This window comes from Alosa sapidissima, chromosome 10, assembly GCF_018492685.1.
Source record: "Alosa sapidissima isolate fAloSap1 chromosome 10, fAloSap1.pri, whole genome shotgun sequence".
Lineage (NCBI taxonomy): Eukaryota > Metazoa > Chordata > Actinopteri > Clupeiformes > Clupeidae > Alosa > Alosa sapidissima.
Genome location: NC_055966.1, coordinates 4,166,747 through 4,193,398, shown reverse-complemented (window position 1 = coordinate 4,193,398; position 26,652 = coordinate 4,166,747). Strand labels below are relative to the sequence as shown.

Here is a 26,652-nt window from a genome sequence, read left to right as displayed (position 1 = left end):
TAATATGGTTTTGTTTCTTTTAACTTGCATAAAACACTGTCCTGCGGCTTATATACAATGTGGCTAATACACAGGAAATGACTGTACAAAGTTGATAGTAACAGAAACATGAGTATCAATAGTCCCGATACAAACATACCAATATTTAAGAGGCTGCTGGCTACATAGAAAAATAGAGACAAGCAGCGGTGAGACACAGGGTCAGCAGCAGAGCTGCCCCCGGATTATGTTGACCATCCCCAGTGTGCCCCAATGGCGGTGATGCCGTATCTATTGACCCTGCCACTCAGAATCAGCAGCTCACTGCTGCTGTTGGTAGGATAGAAGTTGAAGGAGGATCCAGAGGGCTGGCCAGCGACCAGAGAGCGCCCTCTGCTGGTAACAAACATCAACTGCCAGATGTAGTTTCTGTAGTTGTACTTCCCTGAGAGCTGCACAATACCCTCTCCTTCAGTCAACTCCAGTTCAGTCGCCTGGCCAATCCGACGGCCATACACCGGACCCCATGTGATGGCGTACCTTAGCTGGAAACTGAGACAAAATAACTCACCCATAATGCATCTGTGGATTTTTATGCCAATGCTTCTCAATAGTGTACCTGTAGTTAAACATAGTGAAATATTCTATGCCCTTTTGCCCTTTTGGTAATGCTCCTTCTGCTATAGATTTGATTTGTTCACCCTCATCCTAAATAGAGGTGGAGAGTTACCCTGCGATGTAGCCGTAAGCGTCCCAGACTCTGATACTTGTGATGTGTCCATCTCCCTCGGTGGCATACTGCAAACCTGAGGCTCTTCCCACGACGGAGGAGAACGAGTATTGGTCAGCTGAATGCCATGGGAGCAGAACATCATCATTTCACAGAATCTTTGAACACAACACTAACCATTTCTGTGCAACATTCATTATAGCCTGCTATGGAAGCCTGTTTCCGCCACTAAATAAAACAAAATATATACTTTGTTTCTCACAATTCTGGCTTTTTTTCTTGCAATTCTGACTTTTCTTTCTCACAATTCTATTTTTTCCCCCTTGCAATTGCGACTTTATTTCTCACAATTCCGAGTTTTTTATCGCAATTTCTCACAATTGCCTTTTGCAAATGTTAACAACATTATTGCTGATTTTCAAAATCGTGCGAAAAAATGAGCAATTGCGAGAAAAAGTCAAAATTGCGAGAAAAAAGTCAGCCTTCAACAGTCAAATAAAAGAGATTGTGGCATCTGTATACAATGGAAAACAAAGAAACTGAGAAAAACAGGAAATACCACAGTCCTAAAAAAACATTGGCTTTGGTTGAATCACAGAAATCCGGCTCACCTTGAGTCAGGGATGTGACCCCCAGCACACAGAGGACCATCCAGGGAAGCAGGCTGGGCATCCTTACAGTGCTCTACAATCAATTAACAATATCAACCAGCAAACAAGCAAAATACTGTATGTATCCATTACTTTTAAATACATTTCATAATTTAAGGGTGTGAGGTGATAAAAAAAATAGATGCAAATATTAAATAGACAGTGATGTAATAAGCAGTTCTACACTGCAAAAAGTAAAATCTAACTAGTTTAAAGGAACTTACCTAGGGCTCTCTCGTAAGATCATTTTGACTTATTTTAAGGCATAGATATTATGCCATAGATCTTTGACATAAGATTAATAACACTTGGCTAGATCTTATTAGATAAGCTGCTTTTGCAATGTATATAAGTAACACATGAACTAGGAGAGAAAAAATAATTTTAGAATTGAATACTGACCATTTTCTGTACACACACGATGCCTCCACAACAGACTTCTTGACAGCAGACTCTGGTAGACAAGTTTCACAATTACTTGATGCCGTTTTTATTATCACACACACACCCTCATTGACTTCCATCTGTCAGCTCCACCCTCTCAACATGCTGACAAGCAAATGACCAAAAATGTAATGTAAATGTAATGTAAGATATTTATTAAAAAAAATATTGGAAAATTCATATTGTTCTCGCTCCAAACTGGCGCACATTTTTATGCACTGTTTTCCCCTCATTGAGTGGTCAGGAAGATAACATACATTTACATTTGACACACTGTATTGAACTCAGTCAGTGCAAAGGTATCAAATATGTATTTCTCTCATTTATTTTAGCCCATACAATCCTCTTCATGACTTCACTTCCACTGCAGATGTCCCCTGTAATATAGGCAAAGACCAAACAAACTCACCCCTCACCCCAAATTCAACCCTCCCAAAAAAGAAAGAAAGAAGGAGTGCCAAGTAGGGTCAAATCAAATGTCTCATACAGTAAGAGATAGCCAATCAGTGCAATCATTTGAACTCCATTTAACCCACTTGTGTCAGATGAGCAGTTAGTTGACAATATACACAATTGGCGTGAGGTCCCCAGGTTCAATAATGTGAACAATGTGTGGACCAGCTGCCCTCTGTGTTGCTGAGGCCATGGGCAGCTGTGCTTCTGTTCCATGAACCTTCATCCCCCATACCAGCAGCGCTGCCTTCATTCTGTGTCATAGGTGAGATCTGAGCACCAATAGAGTGCTAAGACTAGACCTTCAGACAGCATCAGTCAGAAATGCGTCATACAGTAAAGGGAAATATGTCCTCAAAGAAGGGAAAGAAGCTGGCAGCAAAAGTACACATTCTGCTGCAAAAGCAATCAGGACTAATAAATCCCCTCACCAATACGGTGCATTTCATTGCTGTGCAGTATAGTGTTAAAGAGCATTTTTAAATGTTAGTACTGTGAGATAGAAGCCAGCCTTCTACCATGTAAGCAGACACATACTGTACATCTCCATCGGTCATGACTCTGACAGCATGCAAAAGTTGTTGAGCATGTGTGTGGTTGGACAAGTTTGTGTAGCTGTTGTGCTTGTATGTGGATGACGGTTAGTTTCAGATGAGAAAATCAGTCATTTGCAAATGATCAGGTAATGAGAAGAAAGCAATGACAGGATAGAAATAAGGATGATGTACACAATGCATACTCTATGTTCTGTATGCGCACAGCTGAACAGTATATCATCAGCGCATCACCAGACATCATGTATCATGAACTAATCATTAATAATGACAGTTGCTGCTCTATCTATCATCATTTAAAGCCCACCCCATGCTGGATTAGTGATCAGAAATGGCCATCAATGGGATCCTTTCCAGACAAACCTGCAGAGCAAATATAAATGTGCTAACAGGTTTGTCTGGGTTCACCCAGGTCTAAATAATAGTAGGCAAATGTCAGAAATATTCCTATTTAAAGTTCATGTGCAGTGCAGTCAATCAGCTGGTGGCAGGATGTTCCTGGGCTGAAGCACAGAAGAACAGATCTTGTCCTTGAGACCTTGTTGAAGCAAAGGTTTTGGACCGAGGGTAGAGAAAAAGAAGCTGGACATTAATCTACCATAAACTTTCATATTGTTTTGATATTGAAGATATGCTGCAACTCCTATTTATTAGTTGGACACTATGTAATATGTAACTTAATATGTAATATGTAATTGATTTTGTAGCGAACTTGCTTTAGGGTTACAATGTTTAAATTTGCATGCAACATTAGAGGGGACAACAGGTCAAATGTGATGCAACACTGTTAATGCAAGCCTATGCCAGTCAAACCAAACTGGTTGATGTGTGATGAGTGATATGTGGTAAGGAAATCAATTCCAGTCTGTCATATTCTCGTCACTGTCAAGTTCCTTATTCAGATGCATCATGACCTATTTTGAGTCCTCTGACACTGTCTCCAAAGTCCAACGGACGGATCATCATGGTGGTCTTGTGAAGAGAGTAACTAGGGCCCTTAAAATAGTGCCATTTGATGCCATTGAGTTTGCCCATGTGTTGGCCTTGTCTGTAGTAGACTCCGTTGAGATTGGAGGCGCCACAAGCATCAAACCACCAGCCTGCATGATGAGGAAGAATATAGATTTGATTAATAATCATGAGGTAAAACACCAATATCTATGACAGGGAAAATAACATTATCATTTGACCTACAAACCAGCAAAACCAGCTACACACTGGGCTAACATATATTGTAAATGTAAAATGTAAATGTAAGTCAGGTTTCTAGGCCAAGGATACTTGCGTATACAAGGAATTTGGTCTCTGCATTTATCCCATCCATAAATTAGTGGAACACAGAGCACACAGTGAACACACAGTGAGGTGAAGCACACACTAATCCGGAGCAGAGCCTTGCTACAGTGGCACTTGCTACAGTGGCACACCACACAGTGAGGGGTTAGGTGCCTTGCTCAAGGGCACTTCAGCCGTGGATGTGGGCATGGGAGAGCAGTGCTCAACCACTTTCCCCATCGGTTACAAGCCCGAACACCTAACCAGTAGGCCACGGCTGCCCCAGGTTTTGCCACAGGTTGCTACTGCTATCTCATTTTGGGTCATCAGTCTCTCAACTTTGGACTCATACCCCTAACCTGTCAGAGCGAGGGCCAACCATAGTCCATCGTTCATTGGGAAACGGAACATGTCCTTCATTCTATTTATACTGACCATTATAATTGCTAATACATTTTTCCTCACTGAAAAAGCCTAAAATAATAATCACGTTTTTGGTTTGTGTTGTTCCTTTGCCAGTGACAATGTGCTGGGTGTATGAGTTTGGGTACTGGCTACATTGAAGTGAAAGAAGACTGTGGTGTTGATCATACTTGCCTCCAGTGAGCAGCGGTGCACACTGGCAAATGCAGTTATCATTGTCCACATCTTTTGTGCTGAAGTCAGCTCCGCGAGAGACCAAGCTGCTGAGTCTGCCAGCAGTCCCACTGTAGCCCTTCACAGATAGCCTGACAGAAGGGACACATTAGGGACAGCATTTCATTGAAGTCCCAATACTTTGAGGCAATTGAGTCAGAGGTGTGAATAAATAAAGATTTTTTTTAACGGTAAAATGCCCGGTTACACTTCACATGAAGTGTCATAAACATTATAAACAAGTCATAAACGTTTATCTAACACTTCTCTAAGTGTCATTCCGTTTTTGTCATGACAAGTTAGGGTTAGAGTTAGAGTTAGAGTTAGGATTAGGGTTAGAGGTTAGAGGTTAGGGTTAGGGTTCATGTGATGTGTCATGACAGTGTCATGTCACTCTTATGTATATACCTTCAAGTAAAGTGTTACCAAATGTCCTAATTCCAATTTGGTTCATTTATTTTCTGGGAGACCTTCACACCTCAGAGGTTTAGTGATTTAGTGAGCGCAAACACTGAGGGTATCTGGAAGCTGAGTGAGGCGGTTTTCTGGCATGGTCCGGCATTCTCTCCTACTGGACGGCTCCTGTGTGAGTTCATGCAGCGGGCACAGCGGGGACACCTGGACAGATGGCCGACGGCAGGTGCTTCATCACTAATAGAGTTCATCTTTATATTTAGGCAGCCTGTTCACATAAGCTTAAGGGCACTATGAGTACTTGATCAAAGAGACTATAAATGTTTCATCAGCATAATGTGAGTGATGGGGGGAATCAGGCTGAGATTGGACATGCATTCTCACACTACAACAATAGCTTGTGAAACTATGAATGAATTACCTGAAAGAAAGAAATATTAGATGAATATTGTCATAAATATTAGATGAAGATATATAGGAAGGTAATTGAGGAATATGATTCAAGAGCAATGTTATGATGCACGTTGCTCATCTGGCCGCATGGCCCTGCAGTATGAGAGCGATGCAGTGACCCCTGGCTCACATCAGAAAGTGTTCCGTTGCTGGTAGCACAACAACACTGGAATTCAGACCTGCTAATAGTAAGTGTAGTGACCACCACTTGAACTGTGTTTATTTAGGCCATATGTTATACAGTAGGGTAGATAGGGCAGATCACTGGCAATGTGCCAGTGGGATATAAATGCCAGTCATATCAGTGATAGCAGCGACTGGCACATGGGCACATTTGAGCTATCACAGGCGACAACAGAGACGAGAGCGTTTGAGCTATCACAGACGACGAGAGCGTTTGAGCTATCACAGGCGACAACAGAGACAAGAGCGTTTGAGCTATCACAGGCGACAACAGAGACAAGAGCGTTTGAGCTATCACAGACGACAACAGAGACGAGAGCGTTTGAGCTATCACAGACGACGAGAGCGTTTGAGCTATCACAGGCGACAACAGAGACAAGAGCGTTTGAGCTATCACAGGCGACAACAGAGACAAGAGCGTTTGAGCTATCACAGACGACAACAGAGACGAGAGCGTTTGAGCTATCACAGACGACGAAAGCGTTTGAGCTATCACAGACGACAACAGAGACGAGAGCGTTTGAGCTATCACAGACAGAGCTATCACAGGCGACAACAGAGACGACAGCGTTTGAGCTATCACAGACGACAACAGAGACGAGAGTGTTTGTCAATCCAGCTCAATGTGCCATCACTTCAGTGACCAAAGAAAAACATACTGATAAAAGAAAGAGTATGCTTGTTTTAATAACATTATTATCTGTGATGAACTTGAGGTGAAAATTATACACTAACAGGCAAATGACTATATTTGCTGATCTTCTTGTCATTGCTTCCTGGACACAAAGCGGTCACGGAAACAACATGGATCCAGTAAGAAAGAAGATAAAAAGATCCCAGAAAGATTACTTTTAACAACCTACTGTAACTGGAATAGGCTACGTGCACGAAAGGCTCTCTGTGCGCTCATTTGTTTCCGGTGGAGCCAGGTGTGTTTGAACCTGCCGCTATTGTTAATGTAATTGTACCCTAGCAACAACCTAGCAACCACCTTAAGTACCCTAGCAACAACCTAGCAACCACTTCCATAATGACACCCTAGCAACCACCTTAGCAACCAACATGATTACCCTATAGTGTCTACATGGACCCGATTCGGTGTTGCACTAGGGAATCAGCATGTTACAATAAAGAAGGATTTATGCGTGTGGTAAAACTGTTATAATTGGCCAAACAAGATATTCTGTGTCAGAGTAAGGAGCAGAATACAACAGAAGATGCTGTTACAACACAGCACAGATACAACACAGCTGACACTCCACCGGACATAATGACCATGCAGGAGCCTTTCGTGCACCTAGTCTTTTGAAACACTATTTTCAATAATCTTGGGTGTCAGCAGAGATTGATCACAATGACAAATCTAACTTGGAGGATCTGCACATGTGTTTTTCGTAATCCAAAATCCAGATGTTTCCAAACCTAAAATACTTACGAAACTGTACATTTAAAAAATTGTAAATGTACAAATGTTATTATTTCAATGTTGAAACAGACAAGCTGAACAAAGATGTCACATGAAATGCGCCTGTCAGAAAAGGAAAAAAATATTCAAGGCATGACTGCGATCCAGGAAGCAACATCAATCATCTGATTGGTATAGTATTGCAATTAAATGTTCTTTGTTCTTTGAATGTTCTGAATGTAGGAATGAAGAGAATGTTCTGAATGAGGATATCAATTAAGTGCACAGTTACTGGAAAAGGAATAAAAACTGGAACAAAGGAACAATCCAGGAAGCAGCATTAGTTTCTTATAAATGGTCCAGCTCCTGTAAAGCACACGGAGGAGGAGCAAACTCGGATATGTTTATTTAAATGCCACATCAGCATGTAGGAAACACACCTGTACTTTTGTTTTTCATTAGAGATGTGGAACTGTTCATACTGAGAGAATGCTTGCTGGTCATTCCAGTCTGTGAGCTCGACCCTCAAGGAGTACTGGCCCTGACTGGTCAACAGGAACACAAGCTCATTCCCCAGCCAGTGCTCTCCAGAGACAGTGCCAAAGCCCTGTAACACACACACACACACACACACACACATACACACACACACACACACACACACACACACAGAGAGAGAGAGAGAGAGAGAGAGATAGAGAGATAGAGAAAGGCACACGTAAATGCATAGATTTGATCTGGATTGATCTAGCCTACATTTGATCTACAAGTTAGTGGGGTGTCTCATAAAAAAGTACCATCTTATATTCCTTCCAGCTCCTGTGGAAGTCTGTGGTGCCATCTTGTCTCCTTTGGATCACGGTCCACCCTCCTCCTGCTGTGTCCATGTCACAGTAAACCTACAGAGGACAAATAACAAACACCATTTGCATCCAGGACAAGAGATCGAGATTTTGGTACACTAGATCAACATCTGAAAAACTAAATCAACATGCCTCTAACCTGCATACACTGGAGTCAGTCCCTAAAGCCAGAGAAACAAGCTTGTGTGGGTAACCCAAGCATGCGTGTTATGTGGATGTTTATTGTTTATTATTTATTATTTATTTATCTTATCAGACATCAGTGGAAGAAAGTTTTTATGTGGTGGTTTCCACTGATAAGATTTTTGGCTTTTGCCACCTTTGTGCAGGTAAACCATGCTCACTGGACGGGAACATCTGCTACATTGGTGGGGCAGTCAACAGCATTCCCAGAACAAGCTAATACCAACCAGACAACTGGCACATTTGAGTCAGATATAATGGCAAAAGGCCCAGTGTTTTCCCATTGCTAGATAGGCACAACTGCTCTTGTGAGTACAGGAGTAGGTTTATTTATCCCAATGAAGACAAACAAGCAAAACCTTATGGAAACATTTAGGTCAGTATGTAGGGAAACCCTTTAATAAAAGCCTAAAGCCTGCCCTAATAATGATGATCTTACATATAGCTGTCAGCATATAAGGAAACCCTTTAATAAAGGCCTAAAGCCTGCCCTAATAATTATGATCTTACATATAGCTGTCAGTACCTCACTGCAGTACTGAAGTATTGAACCTATCCAAAAAACAGTAGTATAATGGTAGACACCACAACACCCAGGGATGGATTACTGCACGGGCCTACCGGGCCCAGGCCCAGGGGCCCAAGGGGTCAGGGGGCCCTGAAGCCCAAGCCTTTGCATGGAATCATTGCCTCAATATCAACAAATCAGGATGTAGACTATGAATCTGATTGAATTTAGTATTGGCCATCCCCAAAATGCACCAGAGTACAGGAAATCACATCAAACAAATTAAACATTTTCTGGGGGAGGACCCCCAACCCCCCCCTCCCACATATACGACAATAAATGGGGGGCCCTTAATACATCTGGGCCCAGGGGCCCGAAAGTTCATAATCCGCCCATGACAACACCAGACCTGACCTTTGCAGTGTACTGAATTGTCAGATGAATGGTGTAGACTCCACTCTTGTTGAAACCAGAATGGAAAAGATCAGCACAGTCTCGAAATGTCCTCTGTTCATCAGCCTGCTGTAGGCTGTTGGAGGCCTCTACTGAAACAAAACAAATGTCCAAAGCCAGCATATCCTCTCCATATTAAACTAAACAATGACAAATTTGGCTTTAAAGCAAGACGATGTAGGTGTAGTTCTTTTATCCAACACTATGCAACATGTTTAGAGGCTTTTAGTTCTTCTAGTTCTGGACAAAACCTCCATGGTGTTGCTTTGAAATTAGAGGGTGACAATTTTTCGGGATTCCCGCGGGTCACGGTAATCCCGCGGGTTTCCCGCAGTACGGGAGTAAATTTTACTGTTGGTAACGTGATTGGGACGGGACAGGAAATAATAAACGGGAGCTGGCGGGAAGCCAGAGATTAAATTTTAAAAAATGACGCTGCAATGCAGTGAGTGCGCCCAAAGACGTGAGGCATTTTGTTTTAGAAAAGAGAACCAATTACAACCCACAATACGTTTGTTGATTGGTAGCCTATCAGAGCAAGACAAAGCAGCTGCCCTGTTCACAATCAATCAGCTGTTCACAATCAATCAGCTTTAGCGACTAGGCCCTAAGGCAAAATGGATGCAAAGAAACAGTTCCAGGCGAAAGTGTCAGCAAAGGACAGCTCTATTCAATTGCACGAGCTGTCCGGGAAAGCGATTCTCGTCGAGTTTAATGTGTCATGCAATGTTGGGGCATGGCACCTCGACGATCGCATTCCTCAATATATTTATCGCATAACCCTGGCGGAACACAAAAAAATAGTTTTGTTTACCCATAGCAACAACGTTGCTATGCTTCGCTGGTTTAACGTGATGAGAACGGTGCAAACTTAACTGATGGGATGAGATCTACTATTCTGACTATGAAATGATTTAAGCATAGCCTACACAAAGTCCTGTAAAATATGTAATTTTAATGTAGCCCAAAATGATCGGCTATTAAAGAAAAGTTAGACAAGGCTTTCTGCCCTACCAAACTGATGGTCACCGCATGCTACTGCGTAGCCTAACAGTCGGATAACTTTAGACATCAACATATGGAGCGGGACGGGATTTAGTCCGGTGGACAGCCCATAGAGCCCCATTGTGGACCCGGAAATGTTGAGTAGGCCTACACCAAAGTTTTATGATGGAAATATATAGTATGGGTTCTCAGCATGCAGAAACTGCCGGATGCTAATTTGCATATGTTGGGCAATTTGTGTAATTGAGCTAATTAGCATAAATTAGCATAATCGCCTATATTGATAATATTATAAGAGCTGCTTGGCCAAAATGGTCAATGATAGTATGTTTTTAGGGGTTACTGGAGATGCTGAGTCCATATCTGACATTTTCAATATTCAAAATCACTATTTTAACTTGGTTTGGTCACATTTTTACTCTCATTAAGATGATTTTGCTGAGTTTTTTGGTCCAATTTAGGCAGATTTTTGGAGGATAGGGCTGTAGCGATATACAGTAGGGCAGTAACGATACACCAACCTAACAATTCGATTCGTATCACAATTTTTGACCGTTGACCCACGGTTTGATACGAACCTTGATTTTTTTGGAGGGGTCGGGCTAGACATTTCAATAGGGGTTATTCCACGTCAGTTCAACCAGGGCCCACGCACTTAGGTCTCAAAAAATTCTGAAAAAATTACCAGGTGTACCTACTGTATGTTACCCAGGAGACACACTGTAAAATTACTTTTATGTAAGATCAATACTTTCCAAGATACAGCCAGTTTTACAGGGGGAGGGGGGTGTCGATTTTGTTCGGCCTCTTTTTTTTGTCAAAGTTCACAAGCCCACAGCGCAAGAACTAAACCATGTAGGAGGCTCAAATTTTGCATGCTGGTACATAAATAGGAATAGTATGTAGCAAAATCGTCACGTTTGGTCTGGATAATCCTGCATGGTCATAGCTGTCCCTCAAAGTTGATACAAATTTTATTGGAGTTTTTGGCTGGGCTTATCATAGTCTACTGATTGGACTGTTAAGTTTCCTCATGTGTGTTTAAGGTAATACTCTTCTCGTAGGGACAAGCCCTTTTGGGAAACATTGGTATTGAGATGATCACTCAACTTGAATGCAAGAGCTTTAACAAATATGTGCAGCATGCTAATGATGCTAAGCAGATTTAATAGTGTAATGATTGATGAGATCAAAAGCTTTATTAAAGGTCGGGAGCAGGGACATCGGCACAGAACATAGCACACGCCAGGGAAGTCAAGAACACTCGCACCTTACACACATAGGGTTGGACGCAGCCGCACCATACAGGCACAAGCACACATAATAACAACCCCAAAGTTCTCCCAGAATCCCCAGCTCGAAACATTGTGGGAATCTCAAGTACAGTCCAGCACGCTGACGTTACACAGCTCCCCCAACAAGCCATTGCCGTCCTCGGCACATTCAGTCCAGCAAAGTCTCTGGCACTGCCACACAGCAGGTGGGGTGCACACACCGCAAGAGCCCTACTCACCCAGGGGAACCACAACCACAAGCAGCCCAATGCGGGTAGTGCTGGCAGTCACCTGGCCTGTCGCCGCTCGTCCCCAGCTCCCTTCAGAGAACACCCTCAGGTCACACTTTCGCAAGGTCGCAACGTTCCTCCAACACCTGGCGGGGCCTAGCCTCCACTGGCACAGACTCCCCACCACTGAGCACCGTAACTGGCACTGTACCTCCAACGCTCTGCTCCGTCGTCTCGCCAGTCGGGGCAGCAGACTCCAGCTCCATCGTCGCCGGACCACGCTGCGCAATCGGGCTACAGCTACCGACGTTGGCATCCCTCCTCTGCTGCCTCGTCGCATAGCGGTCCTCCGCTGCTCCCGGCCGCTCCACTCCGCCACGGTTGCGCCAAGGCCTAGACCTTCTCTCTGGCTCATGCCATCGGATTTCACACAACAAACTTTTTTTCCCCTTATTTTTCTAAAGAGCGCCGGCGAACAGGCCAACAAGAACAGGCACCCGCACAGCATGGTGCCTCCCACAAAGATGGTGCACCCAAAGGCTTAGAGTTCCGTTTTTTAGAGGGCCCTTCCGCCAGAGCTGCCCAACCGTTGTGCCTCAAACAGCTCCGCCAACCGTCCATCCTCAAGGCACCACCTACTTGCCGCTCCACCTCTGCTCTGCTCCGCAGACAGGGCCACCGCCAACTCCGACCTAAAGCTGCCTGGCGGGGCCAGGGGCTCAAGGTCTTCTCACGGTGAAGTCAGCGCCCAGGTCGGCGTCACCACCTCATCTTCCAAGGCTGCTCTCCCGGTCGCGTGAAGCCCTTCTCCGCCGTGTCCACTGCATTGAGATCCTCTTCAGGCTAGCATTCCTCCCGTATCCAGGCCCAGGCGACAGCTGGTCTCCTCCCGTGGCTTCTACTGAAGGCCTCTGTAAGCTTCTTAGTACCCCTTACAAGGGCTCTCTTTGGATCCTTTTGCTTGGGCATCCACCTAGCAGTGAGCATGGACGGATTATGAACTTTCGGGCCCCTGGGCCCAGATGTATTAAGGGCCCCCCACTAATTGTCGCATGTGGAAGGGGGGTTTGGGGGTCCTTCCTCAGAAATGTTTTAATTTGTTTGATGTGATTTCCTGTATACTGGTGCATTTTGGGGATGGACTAAATTCAATCAGATTCATACACCATACATCCTGATGTGTTGATATTGAGGCAATGATTTAATGCAAAGGCTTGAGCTTCAGGGCCCCCTGACCCTGGGCCCGGTACATGTAGGCCCGTGCAGTAATCCATCCCTGGCGGTGAGGCCTCCCACTCCCGGCTCCTCCAGCACTGAAGACACTGTCTCCTACAGAACTTACTCCTCCATGGAAAACGTGCCCATCTACAGGTGCTGCTTTGGAAAGCAGCAGACCGCCCTGATCCACCGGCTGTGGATATCACCGCGTTTGGATGGAGTAAGAAGACGGGTATGAAGAAAGGAGAGGAACTCGCCCACCCTCGATTCAAGTCCTGTTGCTCCTGCTGATTTGTTAGATGTTATCAGCAGTAACTGCAAAGCTGGGTTAAAACTGTGTATACATGTATCTGGAAAGTGCAGCTGTGCAGCCGCAGGCCTGGCCTGTACTAATTATTGTTTCTGCAAAGGCAGCGATGTTACATGTTGCAATATATATACACAGCTAAAAGAGCAGAAGGACAGGGATGAAGAGTCTGGAGAAGATGGCGACAGGACAAAGGATGAGGACAGGAGGAGTAGTAGAGACTAGTTCTTCCCTTTGTTACTCAATTGTGAGTCACAGCAGAGGGCCAGTGAATAGCTATTTCCAAAATTATTGTGGAATTCAGAAATAACTTGAAATTATTCCTGAACACTGAACATTTTTATCCTCCAAAAATCCGTCTAAATTGCCCCCAAAAACTTAGCAAAATCAGCTTCATGAGAGTAAGAACGTGACCAAACCATGTTTAAATAGTGATTTTGAGTCTTGAAAATGTCAGATATGGACTCAGCATCTCCAGTAGCCCCTAAAAACATACTAACATTGTCCATTTTGGCCAAGCAGCTCCTATAATATGATCAATATAGGCAATTATGCTAATTTATGCTAATTAGCTTAATTACACAAATTGCCCAACATATGCAAATTAGCATCCGGCAGTTTCTGCATGCTGGGGACCCATACTATATATTTCTATCATAAAACTTTGGTGTACTCAACATTTCCGGGTTCACCTTTCTGTCAACTAGACTAATTCGGGAGTCTTTCTCTCGGGATCTTGCGGGACAGAATTTTTGGGGGGCTGTCACGTGATCGGGATATGACGGGAGTATTTGTGCGGGCTCGGGATGGGACAGGAGTGAAAATTGATTCCCGTGTCACCCTCTATTTGAAATAATGGCTTTGAGCTCATCTTGATGCTAAACGGAGAATGGAGTCTCTGATATTGCCGAGGTGCACCTGCTCTCAAGTAGCTAAAGCTCAGAGCTTTCTATTTGGTCTTAGGAGATAAATGTATACTTTTATACTGCCTGGTGTTCAAAAATAAGAGAAATACTGAAATAAGAGAATAGTATTTTAAGATGTTGCATTAAGATGTTAGATTTGGCATGAGTCAAGAAAAGGGCTATTTCTAAAGAGGGTTAAATTAGGAAATAAGAGTTAATGGACACACTCTTGCACTGATGATAAGCACAATTATGTCTCAAATATTAAAATTTGGCGTTCGATCTCTCCTTTGTCTCGTCTTGGAAAATGGCACTACGTTGCACAAGAAATTATTTTTTATTGTTATTTTTATTGAAGAATTATTTATTGTGGGTAGCCACACAAATATGAGGAAACATTGTTGTGTACATATTTCAGAGAGGAATGTCTCTGTCAACAGAGATGTGATAAGGTGATGACTCAAGAGATTCTTTCTAGTCTGAGAACATCTCTGGTGTGGTGAGACAGGTTCTGAAGTTACAGTTACATTGATCTCATTGATATAGAGCAACAAGATCTATAAATATACAGTACCTCTTTGCATGGTAGACATTGGCATTCTCTCTTAAATGCTAAAAATGTCCAATAAAGATCGTGTTATTGTCCAATTTTATTATTAGTACTGCCCCACTCTACACTCATCACCAAACCAACTAAATCCTACCCACATATGGACGCTTTAGGTTAGCTGGCACTGGTGTCTCAGTTGGTGGGTGACGCTAGGCTAACTCCACTGCAGATACCTTTGTCTTTGGAGCAGACCTCCAGCAGGCGTCTGATGGCCTCCCTGAGCTGCTGCTGCTGGCTCTGCAGTAGGCTGTTGTTGCTGGTGACCAGGCGCACGTGGCTCTGCAGCTCTTCTGTCAGCTGGCTCTGCTGAAGCACCACCCTCTGCAGACCCAAGCGCTCCTCTCTCAAGGCCTGCAGCTGCTGCTGATGCTGTGACTCCATGTCACGCAAGCGGCGCTCTACAACACTGCAGAGACAGAGACAGCAGTCAGGATGAACGGCCCTTTCCTCCTCTCAGTGATGATGCCAGATGATACAGGCCTTGCCTGGACAGAACAGTGTATATTTACCCATTTTGATCAATCAACTTAGTGATTTCATTGGTTTGCTGTAACAGCTGGGTCTCCAATTTGTTTTTTGTCAAAGAGTTCTCCAGCAGCTGAATCTCTAGCTTGGAGGTCTGATCCAGAACCTATAAAACAGAAACACTACAGTTAGGCCTACTGAAGTAGTGTACATATCAATTTACTAAAACACTGTCAAGACAATCATGTGTAAAATGTTATCCAATATGCGTGCAAAACGTTGGAACTGATACAGGCTTATTAGCATGCTAATTGATCTTTTGGCAATGTGGTTGGTGGAAGCTGTGGGGACCTTTGTTACATCTTTACCAATGTATAAATTTAACTAATCCCAAGGAATGAAGTGTAAAAGCCTAGATATGGACATGTATTCATGTGTGAAAGTAGCTCACCTGTGTCTCAACTTCCATTAGTTTTCGTGTGTGTTTGGCTGTCTGATAGAGCAAGTTGGTGCTGAGATCCAAAATGGCAGCAGTGTCCTCATTGACTGTGCTGTGCTCCAATCTCCTTGCCTCGACATTAGCATTATTTCTCACTGACCCCTCAATCTGGAAGACAGTCAACTAACATGTAAGGCAGCGAAATGTCCAAATGTGAGTATACTCTGCAGATGTTTCATTTCCAGTCATTTTCAGAAAGGTCTTGGACCTTTCTAGTGGATTTCAAATGATTGCCTTTGATGTGCAATATAGAAAAACAAATAGTACATGATTACCCATTCTGTTGTTACAGTAGGGTTAAAGGTAAGTGGTATTGATGCTAGGCTACAATAACAACTCTCCCAGTGTAACATGATTTATCCTTGATCCTGCTGTTGTTTTAGGTCTTTGTTCATTTCAAGTATGTTTAAAATGGACATTCTTGGATCTCATTGTGCCTTGAAGGAGATTTCAAAGGAGACTCTAGAGTACAAATCTGCGCAATTGGTTGAGTAGACTCTGGCCCAGTTGTGATGAATATAAATCTGTTGCACTGTGGTTATGTCGGATCCTTAAAATGTATAGCACATACGAACCATGGCAGGATAACATCATGTTAGCTCATTCCCCTCAGGATCTCTTATCCTGAATAACAATGCAGAGGGAAATCTTTGCACAGTTTCTTGACACAAACGTTCTGACCTGGTGTCTGTCTCACCACCATATTCACACGTTTAAAAAGGCTTCTTATCTCAAGGTGGTGATGTGCCAACGTTTTGAGCAATGTTGCTGGGCAAGTAAATAGCCAGTTCACTGTGTTTTGATTGGATGGTCATGATAATTTGCTTACAGGTGATTAAAGTTCTACAAAAGAAAGAATGTGGCTCAATATCAATAGGAATGCGCCACAAAAACAATACTCAGAAACATTGTCCAGCCACGTTGCTCAAAAAGTTGTTGTGTATCATCAGCTTCAGAGTTTTACATTTGAGAAGTTTTGTACAGGCCTATGGCTTCATTGAAAACATTTGTTGTTGTGTAAATAGCTTGTTTATTAAATCTCTCTGTTTGAATTACTGGAGCAGGATCAAAAGGTATTGGTAGACACTGATGTCAGTGAAGTATGCTATTCAGAATGGCTACAGAATGGCCTGGACTGCATAATGCTTACTGAGAGTGTGCTGTCAGATAAGTGTTTATCTCTCTCTCTCTCTCTCTTTCTCTCTCTCTCTCTCTCTCTCTCTCTCTCTCTCTCTCTCTCTCTCTCTGTGGTCTGGCCTCACAGAATGAGTCCTGTCCTAAAATGGCTTAGAAGAAACATTGAGGAATGAAAAGGTTCCAATCAATCTTACCCATCAAAACACATTTAGATTTCTGCCCCAAGGCACAGAGCCATGGCACCATTAATATAGGGTGCACATGTGTTTTAAGATGTCAGTGTAGAGCTGAACATTATCCAGACTGAACATACTAACATCTATCCTCTGATAGATCATGTCAAGCTGTATCGAATTGGAAAGGGCCTCTGTTTGCTGCAGTCAGGGCACTACTCTGTCAACACAATGTATGTCCACAGTGGATAAGGTCAGCTCTAGCTATTTACTGTACTGTACTGTACTGTAATGTATGAGCAGACAGACAGTCTGATATGTTACAATGGTTACATATTGCAGCACTCCATGCAAAAATATAGCAGGAAGCAAAGACATTCAAAGTTGGTAGGGTTGTTTTTAAACTTTTTACAGAGTACCAAATAAAACAGACTCCATCCCCAGTGGTGGATCCTTTAAATCAACCGTGACCAAATATATTCAGCGTTCTCAGCATTCATTTAAAACATGATACCTTCAGGAGACAATGCGGAATGTTCATTTGAGAGTAAAATGTGTTGCAATCTTGTTGAGGCCAAATTGCTCTGTAAAGTTGGAGGGTTTTTGCAATGCAAAATATGCCAGACATTGCATAGATTCATCAGCACTATTCTTGTTTGGATTTTTCCTTGTATTACTCCATCAGACTTCCATCAGAGTTTTTACTATGAAGTATTGACTCAATTTCAGTGATAGACAGTTACAGTCAGAAAGAACAGGAAGCGCACCACATACAAATCAAATAAAGAGGTGCATAGTGCAACCCAGTGAGGTGCAAAACGTTTTCGGTCCCTGATTCAAACTATCATCAGTCAAACATTCAAAAAGAGGCACACCCTTATATAGTCTGTGTCTTATTGATGAAACACTGCCACTCAGCTAGAGTGTAGAGGGGAACTTTCTTAGAAAGCACTGTTCATAGATGCATACAATATTCTGTGAAAGTCAAATAAGCAAAACACATACTAAACCGAATAATGGGGAAAAAATAATGATCAAAAAAGCAAAATACAACAATGAAAAAACGTATTTCAGGATATCACATCACGGAAAACATCATCATTCAGATCATTCAGCTGAAGAGTTTTTAAAATATAAAATCCACGACACTAACCACTTCAATTTCAGTGGAGCACATACACATACATTAATAAAAGTCTTCACTTTCCTCACTCTGTTAACACATTTGGTCAATCATGAAACAATAACAAGCAAACTCTAAATCAGTTCTCTGCCCAAAAGGAAAAAAAAAAACAAATTAAAACCTTGCTGTGCATTCACAGAGAATCTAGACTACAGCACAGCACACCACAGCACAGCACAGCACACCTCCCCCCACCTCTAAGGCAGCACTCACCAGCTGGATCCAGTGCGTGTAGTTCTCCATGGCCAGCTCCAGGTGCTGAATCCGCTGGCCCACAGGGACTTGCGCTCCCTGCAGAGCGTCTCCCAGAAGGCTGTTGCTGCTGCCCAGCTCTTGCGGCCCCTGATCGGGGCATCTGGACTGGGCGGCCCCTGCCATCTCGGGCAGGATGAAGGTGTAAGTGCACTGGGCGAGCGGCGTGGAGCTGTAGCCCCTCCCGTCACCTGTGCCCGTGGTCAGACTCGGCTGGTGGCGCTCCTCTCCGCCTCCTGCCCCGCACCTCGCCCACACCAACAGAGCGGCCAGACAGAGCCGCGGGCAGAGAAGTCCGCTCCGGCGCATGGCAGTGCGCAGGACACTCGTAGCAGCTCCGTAAACCCACACAGTGTGGAATGCGTCTGAGACGGACAGACAGTCCAGTTTCCCAGCAGCCGAGCCAAATGTTGTTGCTGAAAGTCCGCAGAGAGAGACACAGAGAGAGAGAGAGAGAGAGCTGAGTCATGAAACTCTGAGTCTCTCAGCCCACAGCTGGCTCTGGGGAGCTGGCAACAGAGCCCCCTCGGTGAACTCTGCGTATGTGCTTTGTATGTGTTAACGTGCGCTGCTCTGCTTTGCAGCCGTCAGGACCGAGAGAGTGATTTGTCCATTAGCTCCACTTCAGGGTTGTTAACTCTCTCTCTCCGTCTGCTTAGTGTTACTGTGGGGCTCCACTGTACAGTTACACACACACACTGCCTCCAAGTCTCCCAGTCTCCTATAAAGGGTGGCTGCACAGGAATGTGTGTATGTGTGTGTGTGTGTGTGTGTGTGTGTGTGTGTGTGTGTGTGTGTGTGTGTGTGAAAGAGAGAGAGAGAGATTGTCTGTGTGTGTGTGTGTGTGTATGTGTCTATGTGTCTGTGTGTGTGTGTGTGTGTGTGTGTGTGTGTGTGTGTGTGTGTGTGTGTCTGTGTCTGTGTGTATGTGTGTGTGTGTGTGTGTTTTTTTCTGTGTGTGTGTCTATGTGTCTGTGTGTGTGTGTGTGTGTGTGTGTCTGTGTGTATGTGTGTGTGTGTGTGTGTTTTTTTTTCTGTGTGTGTGTGTGAGAGAAGAGAGAAGAGAAAAAAAGAGAGCAGGCTTCCCATATATTTGTTCATACATTGTTCATATTACATAGTCATATTTATTTTGCTCTTATAAGGTTACTGTTAATACACTGCACATACTTATATGTAATTTATACTACTCTAAACCACCTTCTGAAAACAACTGTATACTACTGTCTACACTGCACTATATCTTTTGTCCTGTCTATGCACCACCTACTTTGTATATCACATTGCACTTTCTCCTTTTTTGCACTTCTGGTTAGACACAAACTGCATTTCGTTGTCTCTGTACTTGTACTCTGCACAAAGACAATAAAGTTGAATGTAATCTAATATGTAGTAGTTGTGCACATATCACTAGGCAGAGGAAGAGCAGAGAATAGGAGCGAGCACATGCTTCCCTCTAGTACACTTCTCACAGCACACGCAGCCAGGAGAGGAGTACAAGTGAGGGGTGGGCGGATCTGCTGACTGTGAATTGCCACAGAAATGAGGCAGATGGTGAAATGGTACATCAACAGATCTCTCCATCATCCACACACCACGCCTCCTCATAAGACACAACATACTACAGTAGAAGTGATCATCTGATCACCGAGTAAGACAGAACATCTGTAATCAGAACATCTTATTTACTTAGTGGGTTTGTGCGAGCACATTTTCTGGCTGTGTTTTTAATCAAATAGAAGGCCAAACCACATACAGAGAAAATAATGGCAGCACAAATGTTCCGAATGAGTATGGGAAAACTAAGGGACTAAGGGCAAACTAACACACACATACAACACACACGCACACACACACGCACACACACACACACACATACAACACACACACACACACACACACACACACACACACACACACACACATACACACACGCACACACACACACACACACATACACACACGCACACACACGCACACACACATACACAAACACACACACACACACACACACACGCACACACACACACACACACATACACAAACACACACACACACACACATACACACACCAGATTTAGCATAGCATACTGTGCAGTAATGCGGCAACAGTACAACAGCATTAAAAATGGGATCCTCCAACAGAACCTTTTGGGTTATTACATTGCAGTCATAAACATGTGCTTTGGCAAAAAGGAAACGCAGATAGATTGAAAATGAAACGTTTTTGTGCCGTGTATGCATATCTGGGCACTAGGGACACGAGAACCAGCAGGTGAGGGGATTTACATGTTGTCTTGGTAACCTTAACCCTCATCCGTCATGGCCAGAGAGCGTCCAGACATCACACACTCCTCCTGATAAATGAGCACTTCCTGTCCATTCCTCTCAGCGCTGCCTGGCCTGCAGCTGGAGATCCATCGGCTGTGGGGGGGAGACGGGAGACGGGGGTGGGAGGAAGAGAGAGAGTCTGTGTGGAGCACGTAGCAGCTGAGGGTTCCCTTACATAAGAGCCCTTTCTGCCAACTTAGGACTTTCCTCGGAAACAAACTTAGAGCAAAGCCTCAGATTCTGACAGAATCAGATGCAGTATACGTTACCTCTCAAATATCAGAGTAAACACCACATGTTTACAGGCTGCACAGGAAACAACTGCTGTATTCTACAAACCATAGGCAGCCTATAAGTTGGCAAGCATCACGTTTTTGGTAAATTGCTAGACCTTAGATTTAACCTATTCTCGAAACATCTCCCTGTTTGTTTGAAGAAAGGTTGTGTTTTTACTGGCATTATTGCCTAATAGAGCTGCAACAGTTTTAGATACCACCTAGTGCCACCAAAACTCTTAAGTTCAACGATGGAAGCAGAGGAACTTGTTCTCCTGCTGCAGTCCATACAGACAAGAACTCGGTTTGGTTTTAAAGGCAGTGTTGTTTGTTTAGTCAGTGCGGTATTTAGCAATGTGCTCTTTCACACATTTGGCTCCCAGCCATTTTCAGGTCCCAAAAACAACCAAATCCCCTTTCTCTCTCCCCTCAAGCTCCATCTACATTCCCAGAGAAGGTCAGGGATCTATCGGGGCACTGATGCAAGCCATACACAGTGGACCAATAGCCTTTAGGCATAATAGTGACTTTGAATACCTGAAGCAGTGGCTACTTTCAGATGCCCACAGTAGTGTGGTTTAAGATGATGCTTCTGGGTGAGCTTCTCAACAAGCCTGCTGGATAGTGTGACACAGCGGTAACCACCGCAGAGACAGCATTACACCATCCTCACTCTTCACTCTTTCTCACTCTAAACCCAAGTATATAGTATATAAAGTATATAATATAGAATATTTAGAGTTTATCATTGCCCTCTACAACGTATAGTTTATGAAATGGACACACTATCCCTACATTATCCCTTATATAATTCTCCGGTTTCAGGTTGGACTGTCTGCTTCTCCTCACACTGCCTGCATGGCGCAGACGACCAGCGCTCTTGCAATTTTTAACCTCTGACCTCAATCGGTGATCACACAGAGCAGCACACACTCATGAGGCAATAGGCAGTAGTCTAGTCTGGTTCCACCAGACTCACTTGGTTTCATTTCATGAAAATCCATTGCAATTCTCAGTGAAATGAAAATAAAAATGAGCGGAGATATTCCTCTAGATGGGGCAGGGCAGGGCAGGGCAGGGCAGGGCAGGGCAGGGCAGGGCAGGGCAGGGCAGGGCTAATCACAACAGCCTGAAGGAACAGCTGATCATGGTGCTCAGTTGAGGTTTGCAGAGGGAGCCTCTCAGGTCTGCAGTCTGCAGAATGCTCATTTGAGAGCTGTTATTGCATTTTAACGTTGCCGTTTTGTTGTGCTGATTTCCAGGCTGAGTGAACCCCCTCTCCTTTCAGAGGGTTCTGGGTGCCACAGTATAGGAGCATCAGAGTCTGTCTGTCAGAGTCGGTGGCTGAAGACCAAGAGAAGCACAATAAATAAGCCACATGTTGGGTTGATAGCAGAGCTCCCCTCGGCCCCTATCCCCTTTCTATTGCTTCTGTGTGAAAGGTCTATAGTGTTTTGTTGCTATAATTGCTCTAATAACCATTACACATGAAATGAAAGGGCTGTGAGAGACAAATAAGATGCATGCAAGCCTTTTTGTTTTGAGTGCAGAAACTATTTCACTGACAGTTTTTGCTAAGCCACTATGAAGGTCATATTTGACATAATAACTGAGTGGAGTTTGGGACGGCCATTTCTCTGGTTAAATACAGTAACAGCCACATTCCCATCCGCTTGGCTTTGGGAAATGAAACGCTGTGGTCAGTGGCTGGATTTCAGGTACCAATTATCATGTTTACCAGTGCAAGGACAGCAATATCCTATCTGCCCACTAGATGACACCACATCACCCCAAATACTGTGACAGCAAGATTGTTTGGTGAAAACAAGAGATGATCTTATCTATCATGCTCAACCTATTAAGAATGGAAACACAGTACAATCCTTCTTCCAGCATCCTCTATATATTTATCAGGTGATGACACCGGCCACCATATTTATCAGATAATAGCACAGCACAGCACAGCAGGGTTGATGGAAGAACTTCAAGGGGGCAATGCTCAGTCCATATTTATTTCTCGGCTCAAAACTGTAACTCCTGATATAGGCAGTGCATGTCTAACCTAGATGAGCTTTTAGTGTGCAGCTCTACAGGGACACATCTACATCTCAAAGGGCCCCCCCTCACCTTTGGCCCAGTACTCCTTTAAAGCCAAACCACAGGAACCCAGTGAGACAAATGATGTCTTCATTCTCTGGGCCCAAAAGCATGAGCCGAATGCTTGCCCATGACACCAGCTTGCCATCAGCACTTAGAAGTGCAAATTCCTGTTCACTGCCCACCTTCAATCAAAGTTGTTGTCTCTTCGGAACCATTACATATACTATATTCCATAAGTCTCAGCACTTTTTCTCATGTTTAATGTCAAAAAAGAACTGTTCCCTTTTCAAGGAACTATTGTATTTAGGGGTGTGAGATATTATCTGAGAAATAGAAAGTTGTATTCCTTCTGTAACATCAACAACAGTAACAAGAGTAAAGTATGGTATATCCAGGCTCTAGATGTTGTGTTGTGAACTCAGATATGGTAGTGTTAGTTGCACTGTCTTTGTATAAAGCCCAATTCACACCAAAGATTCGCGACGAGACGAAACTGTTGCAGAAAGGAGTTGCAGCGGTGTGAATTAAATGTTGCACGTCGTTGCCGGCTGTTTGCAAGCCGTCACAAAGCATTCACCATGTCTAGTCACAGTTGCAAGGTTTTAGAACATTGCAGCAAGTTGCTGGTTCATAGAATGTTGCAGCTCATCTCATGGCAAATCTTTGGAGTGAGTTGGGCTTAAAGCTATAGCCAAAGAGTGCAGTTAGCTGCTGTAAGTTATTGTGTGAGGGGCCTCCAGGTCCTTGTGGGTTGTGTGGGCACTTGCAGGCTGCTGACTGGAGACGTGTCTTGAGAAAACAACATTTCAGAGAAACCACCGCTCCCTTGGCCGAGAGAAGGCCATCCTTGACATTATCCTAGTGCGTGACAAAAGCTAGTCGGGACGAGAGGCACCTGCCTCAACACAGAGCAGCCTATTACTGTTAGTGGAAAGAGAAGCAGTCAGATTGAAAAACCTAATGAGGTAAAAAAAATGCATGGCTCACCAGCGAAAGCACCTCCTCCACCTCTGCCATGTTACCAAAGACTGTAGAACAGCCTCTCAGCAGTATTACTGAGAAAGTGGGAAATGCCAACTAGTGGAAATGTCACACACCACTAACCCACACAAGGGGGAAAAAACTCACTGTGGGACAAGAAAAAAATGAAGAAAATGGCAAAAAACTGGAAATCCATCTTAGTAAGGGCTTGCTATAAAAGGCTGAATAAAGCTGAAATGTGTACTCCTATGTCAGCTATAATGAGCATGCAGTTTGGCTGAATAAAGCTGCAGTTTGGCTGAATAAAGCTGCAGTTTGGCTGAATAAAGCTGCAGTTTGGCTGAATAAAGCTGAAATGTGTACGCCTATATCAGCTATAATGAGCATGCAGTTTGGCTGAATAAAGCTGAAATGTGTACTCCTATATCAGCTATAATGAGCATGCAGTTTGGCTGAATAAAGCTGAAATGTGTACTCCTATATCAGCTATAATGAGCATGCAGTTTGGCTGAATAAAGCTGAAATGTGTACGCCTATATCAGCTATAATGAGCATGCAGTTTGGCTGAATAAAGCTGAAATGTGTACTCCTATATCAGCTATAATGAGCATGCAGTTTGGCTGAATAAAGCTGAAATGTGTACTCCTATATCAGCTATAATGAGCATGCAGTTTGGCTGAATAAAGCTGAAATGTGTACTCCTATATCAGCTATAATGAGCATGCAGTTTGGCTGAATAAAGCTGCAGTTTGGCTGAATAAAGCTGCAGTTTGGCTGAATAAAGCTGCAGTTTGGCTGAATAAAGCTGCAGTTTGGCTGTCTGTCGCGTATTTCGCTCCTTTTTATTCCTTGTTATAGTTAGCGGGCCAAGGAGAATCACCACTGTACATATTCACTGTTCATTAGCAGTTCACAATTTCACTCCCATTTGAAAGCAAATGAAGAATGTTTGACCTGACTTCATATGAACTGCTATGAGCCGCCCCAATACAAAAACAAGTCTTCAGCTTACCAGCTCCCTCAGAAAATGGAAGGTCTCAAAAAGTAGAACAAAGATCACATCTTGCATTAATATACAGCCTATTCAAAGTAAAACAACTCTGAAATATGACTCAATACTCAGCATGAGAGCAACACAATAATGCTGAAAGGCTTTCAGATACATGCTGCTTGTAGACAATAGCCAAAAATTCTGATATCTTGACCTGCTGTGTTACATCAGTTAGCATATTAAACCAATTGTCCATAAATTCAAAGATGTTCTGCTTTGAAATAAACAAATCAGGCATGTTGCAGAGCGGCTCACACAGGCAGGTGCCCTAATAATTGCTACGGCTCACAGTATGACTTTTACAGCTGCTGATCCTGTAAAACCTTTCAGACAGAAAAAAAATGCTATGAAGGTCATAATCAAGTCTGAGCCATTGAGGACCCATGTTCCCTTGCCATAAGCCAGACTGCAGAGCTCTTTATTCAGCCTCTCAGCACACTCACATCATTTGGAGGGGTCCTTTCATGTTGGTCATTTTTGTTCTGAATGAACCAGACTCCTGCAATCTCTGGCGGTGCATGAGAGAATTATATGTGCCTTTTGATCTTGGCTGCTGACACACTTCATCCTGGTCTGCCTGACCACGGCCTCCTTTGTTTCCTCTTGCACGGCCACTCTTCCATGTCCAAACTTTAAAGCTCCAGATTACCTCGTACAGGTCAGGCATTCCTGCACTGGATATATGATGATAAGAACATGGACATAACAATAGGCCTAAGGTAACGTAATCCTATAGAAAACCTCTTACTTCAACCCAGTGCATACTATTTTTACTTGGCCATGCCAAGTGTTTGCCAACATTCATGCAAAAACACAGGGAGGGGTAGATCATTCATTGTTTAATAACACAGGGAGGGGTAGATCATTCATTGTTTATTCTTTCAAATGATTCCCATTTTGTATGACCTTACCTGGAGACACTGTTCTTTCACCCCAGTTGACCAGCATCAGTGAAAAGCAACATACATGGTTATCAGACATGACTGACATTTCCTCAGTCATCTCGACTTTCAGTGAAATTACAGCGCTAAGTGGATCCTAAAGGAAGGATTTTCTGCCAAAACATTCCAAAGCTTTTCCTTTAGAGAGGTAAATAATGGCTTTATGCAGACATTTCTGCAGATGACAGGATATATTTGGAAAGTAAGAAAGTAAGAGAGTGCTGTTCAAGCATTTTGTCTGAGTAAGTCCGTCCTGATCAGTTTGACTGCACAAAAGCAATAAGGATGTAGTAGTGACTGTTACTAATGATATTGCCATTCTGTATCCATTTCCAGTCAGTAATATCTGCTATTCAAAGAGCTGTCAAATTTACCTAACATGCAAATGACTAAATTACAGATGTACAGCACAAGCACATCACCGTGACAGTTTACTCTGCAGCAATGCAATCCACTGCATATTATGTTGGAAGGCAATCATTAATGTGTTCAGAATAGGAAAGATTTAAACATTACTCCAGCTAATAAAACC

At 43.5% G+C, this 26,652-nt stretch overlaps 2 protein-coding genes across 5 annotated transcripts; both read right to left on the bottom strand.

Annotated features, from left to right (window-relative positions):
* Positions 1-224: 224 nt before the first annotated feature.
* Positions 225-1,381, bottom strand: LOC121720883 (zymogen granule membrane protein 16-like). Its single transcript, XM_042107354.1, has 3 exons — positions 1,321-1,381; positions 710-827; positions 225-531 (listed from the first exon to the last, which is right to left on the bottom strand). Exons 1-3 carry the CDS (start codon positions 1,379-1,381, stop codon positions 225-227), a joined length of 486 nt encoding a protein of 161 aa, XP_041963288.1.
* Positions 718-19,119, bottom strand: LOC121721279 (angiopoietin-1-like). Of its 4 annotated transcripts, none has more exons than XM_042108077.1 (11): positions 18,403-19,119; positions 15,649-15,804; positions 15,242-15,363; positions 14,906-15,138; positions 9,145-9,275; positions 7,974-8,075; positions 7,617-7,783; positions 4,683-4,813; positions 1,762-3,910; positions 1,321-1,393; positions 718-827 (listed from the first exon to the last, which is right to left on the bottom strand). In XM_042108077.1, the coding sequence occupies exons 1-9, from the start codon at positions 18,748-18,750 to the stop codon at positions 3,705-3,707; spliced, it is 1,596 nt and encodes a 531-aa protein (XP_041964011.1). In that variant the 5' UTR covers positions 18,751-19,119; the 3' UTR covers positions 718-827; positions 1,321-1,393; positions 1,762-3,704. The 4 variants fall into 4 exon arrangements, with proteins under 4 accessions (XP_041964011.1, XP_041964014.1, XP_041964013.1 ...); XM_042108080.1 differs by having other exon boundaries at positions 9,145-9,272; XM_042108079.1 differs by lacking the exon at positions 718-827 and adding an exon at positions 1,143-1,223.
* Between the last annotated feature and the right edge of the window lie 7,533 nt (positions 19,120-26,652).

Bases quoted from the DNA above. Each gene is read 5' to 3' on its own strand.
- LOC121721279 (XM_042108077.1), bottom strand. From the start codon at position 18,750: ATGCGCCGGAGCGGACTTCTCTGCCCGCGGCTCTGTCTGGCCGCTCTG. The intron at 15,805-18,402 runs GTGAGTGCTGCC...ACTGTCTTCCAG, and splicing joins ACACGCACTGGATCCAGCTG to ATTGAGGGGTCAGTGAGAAA. The intron at 15,139-15,241 runs GTAAATATACAC...CTGTCTCTGCAG, and splicing joins AAGTTGATTGATCAAAATGG to TGTTGTAGAGCGCCGCTTGC.
- LOC121720883 (XM_042107354.1), bottom strand. From the start codon at position 1,381: ATGCCCAGCCTGCTTCCCTGGATGGTCCTCTGTGTGCTGGGGGTCACA. The intron at 828-1,320 runs GTGAGCCGGATT...CATGGCATTCAG, and splicing joins GGTCACATCCCTGACTCAAG to CTGACCAATACTCGTTCTCC. The intron at 532-709 runs GTAACTCTCCAC...ATTTTGTCTCAG, and splicing joins GCTTACGGCTACATCGCAGG to TTTCCAGCTAAGGTACGCCA.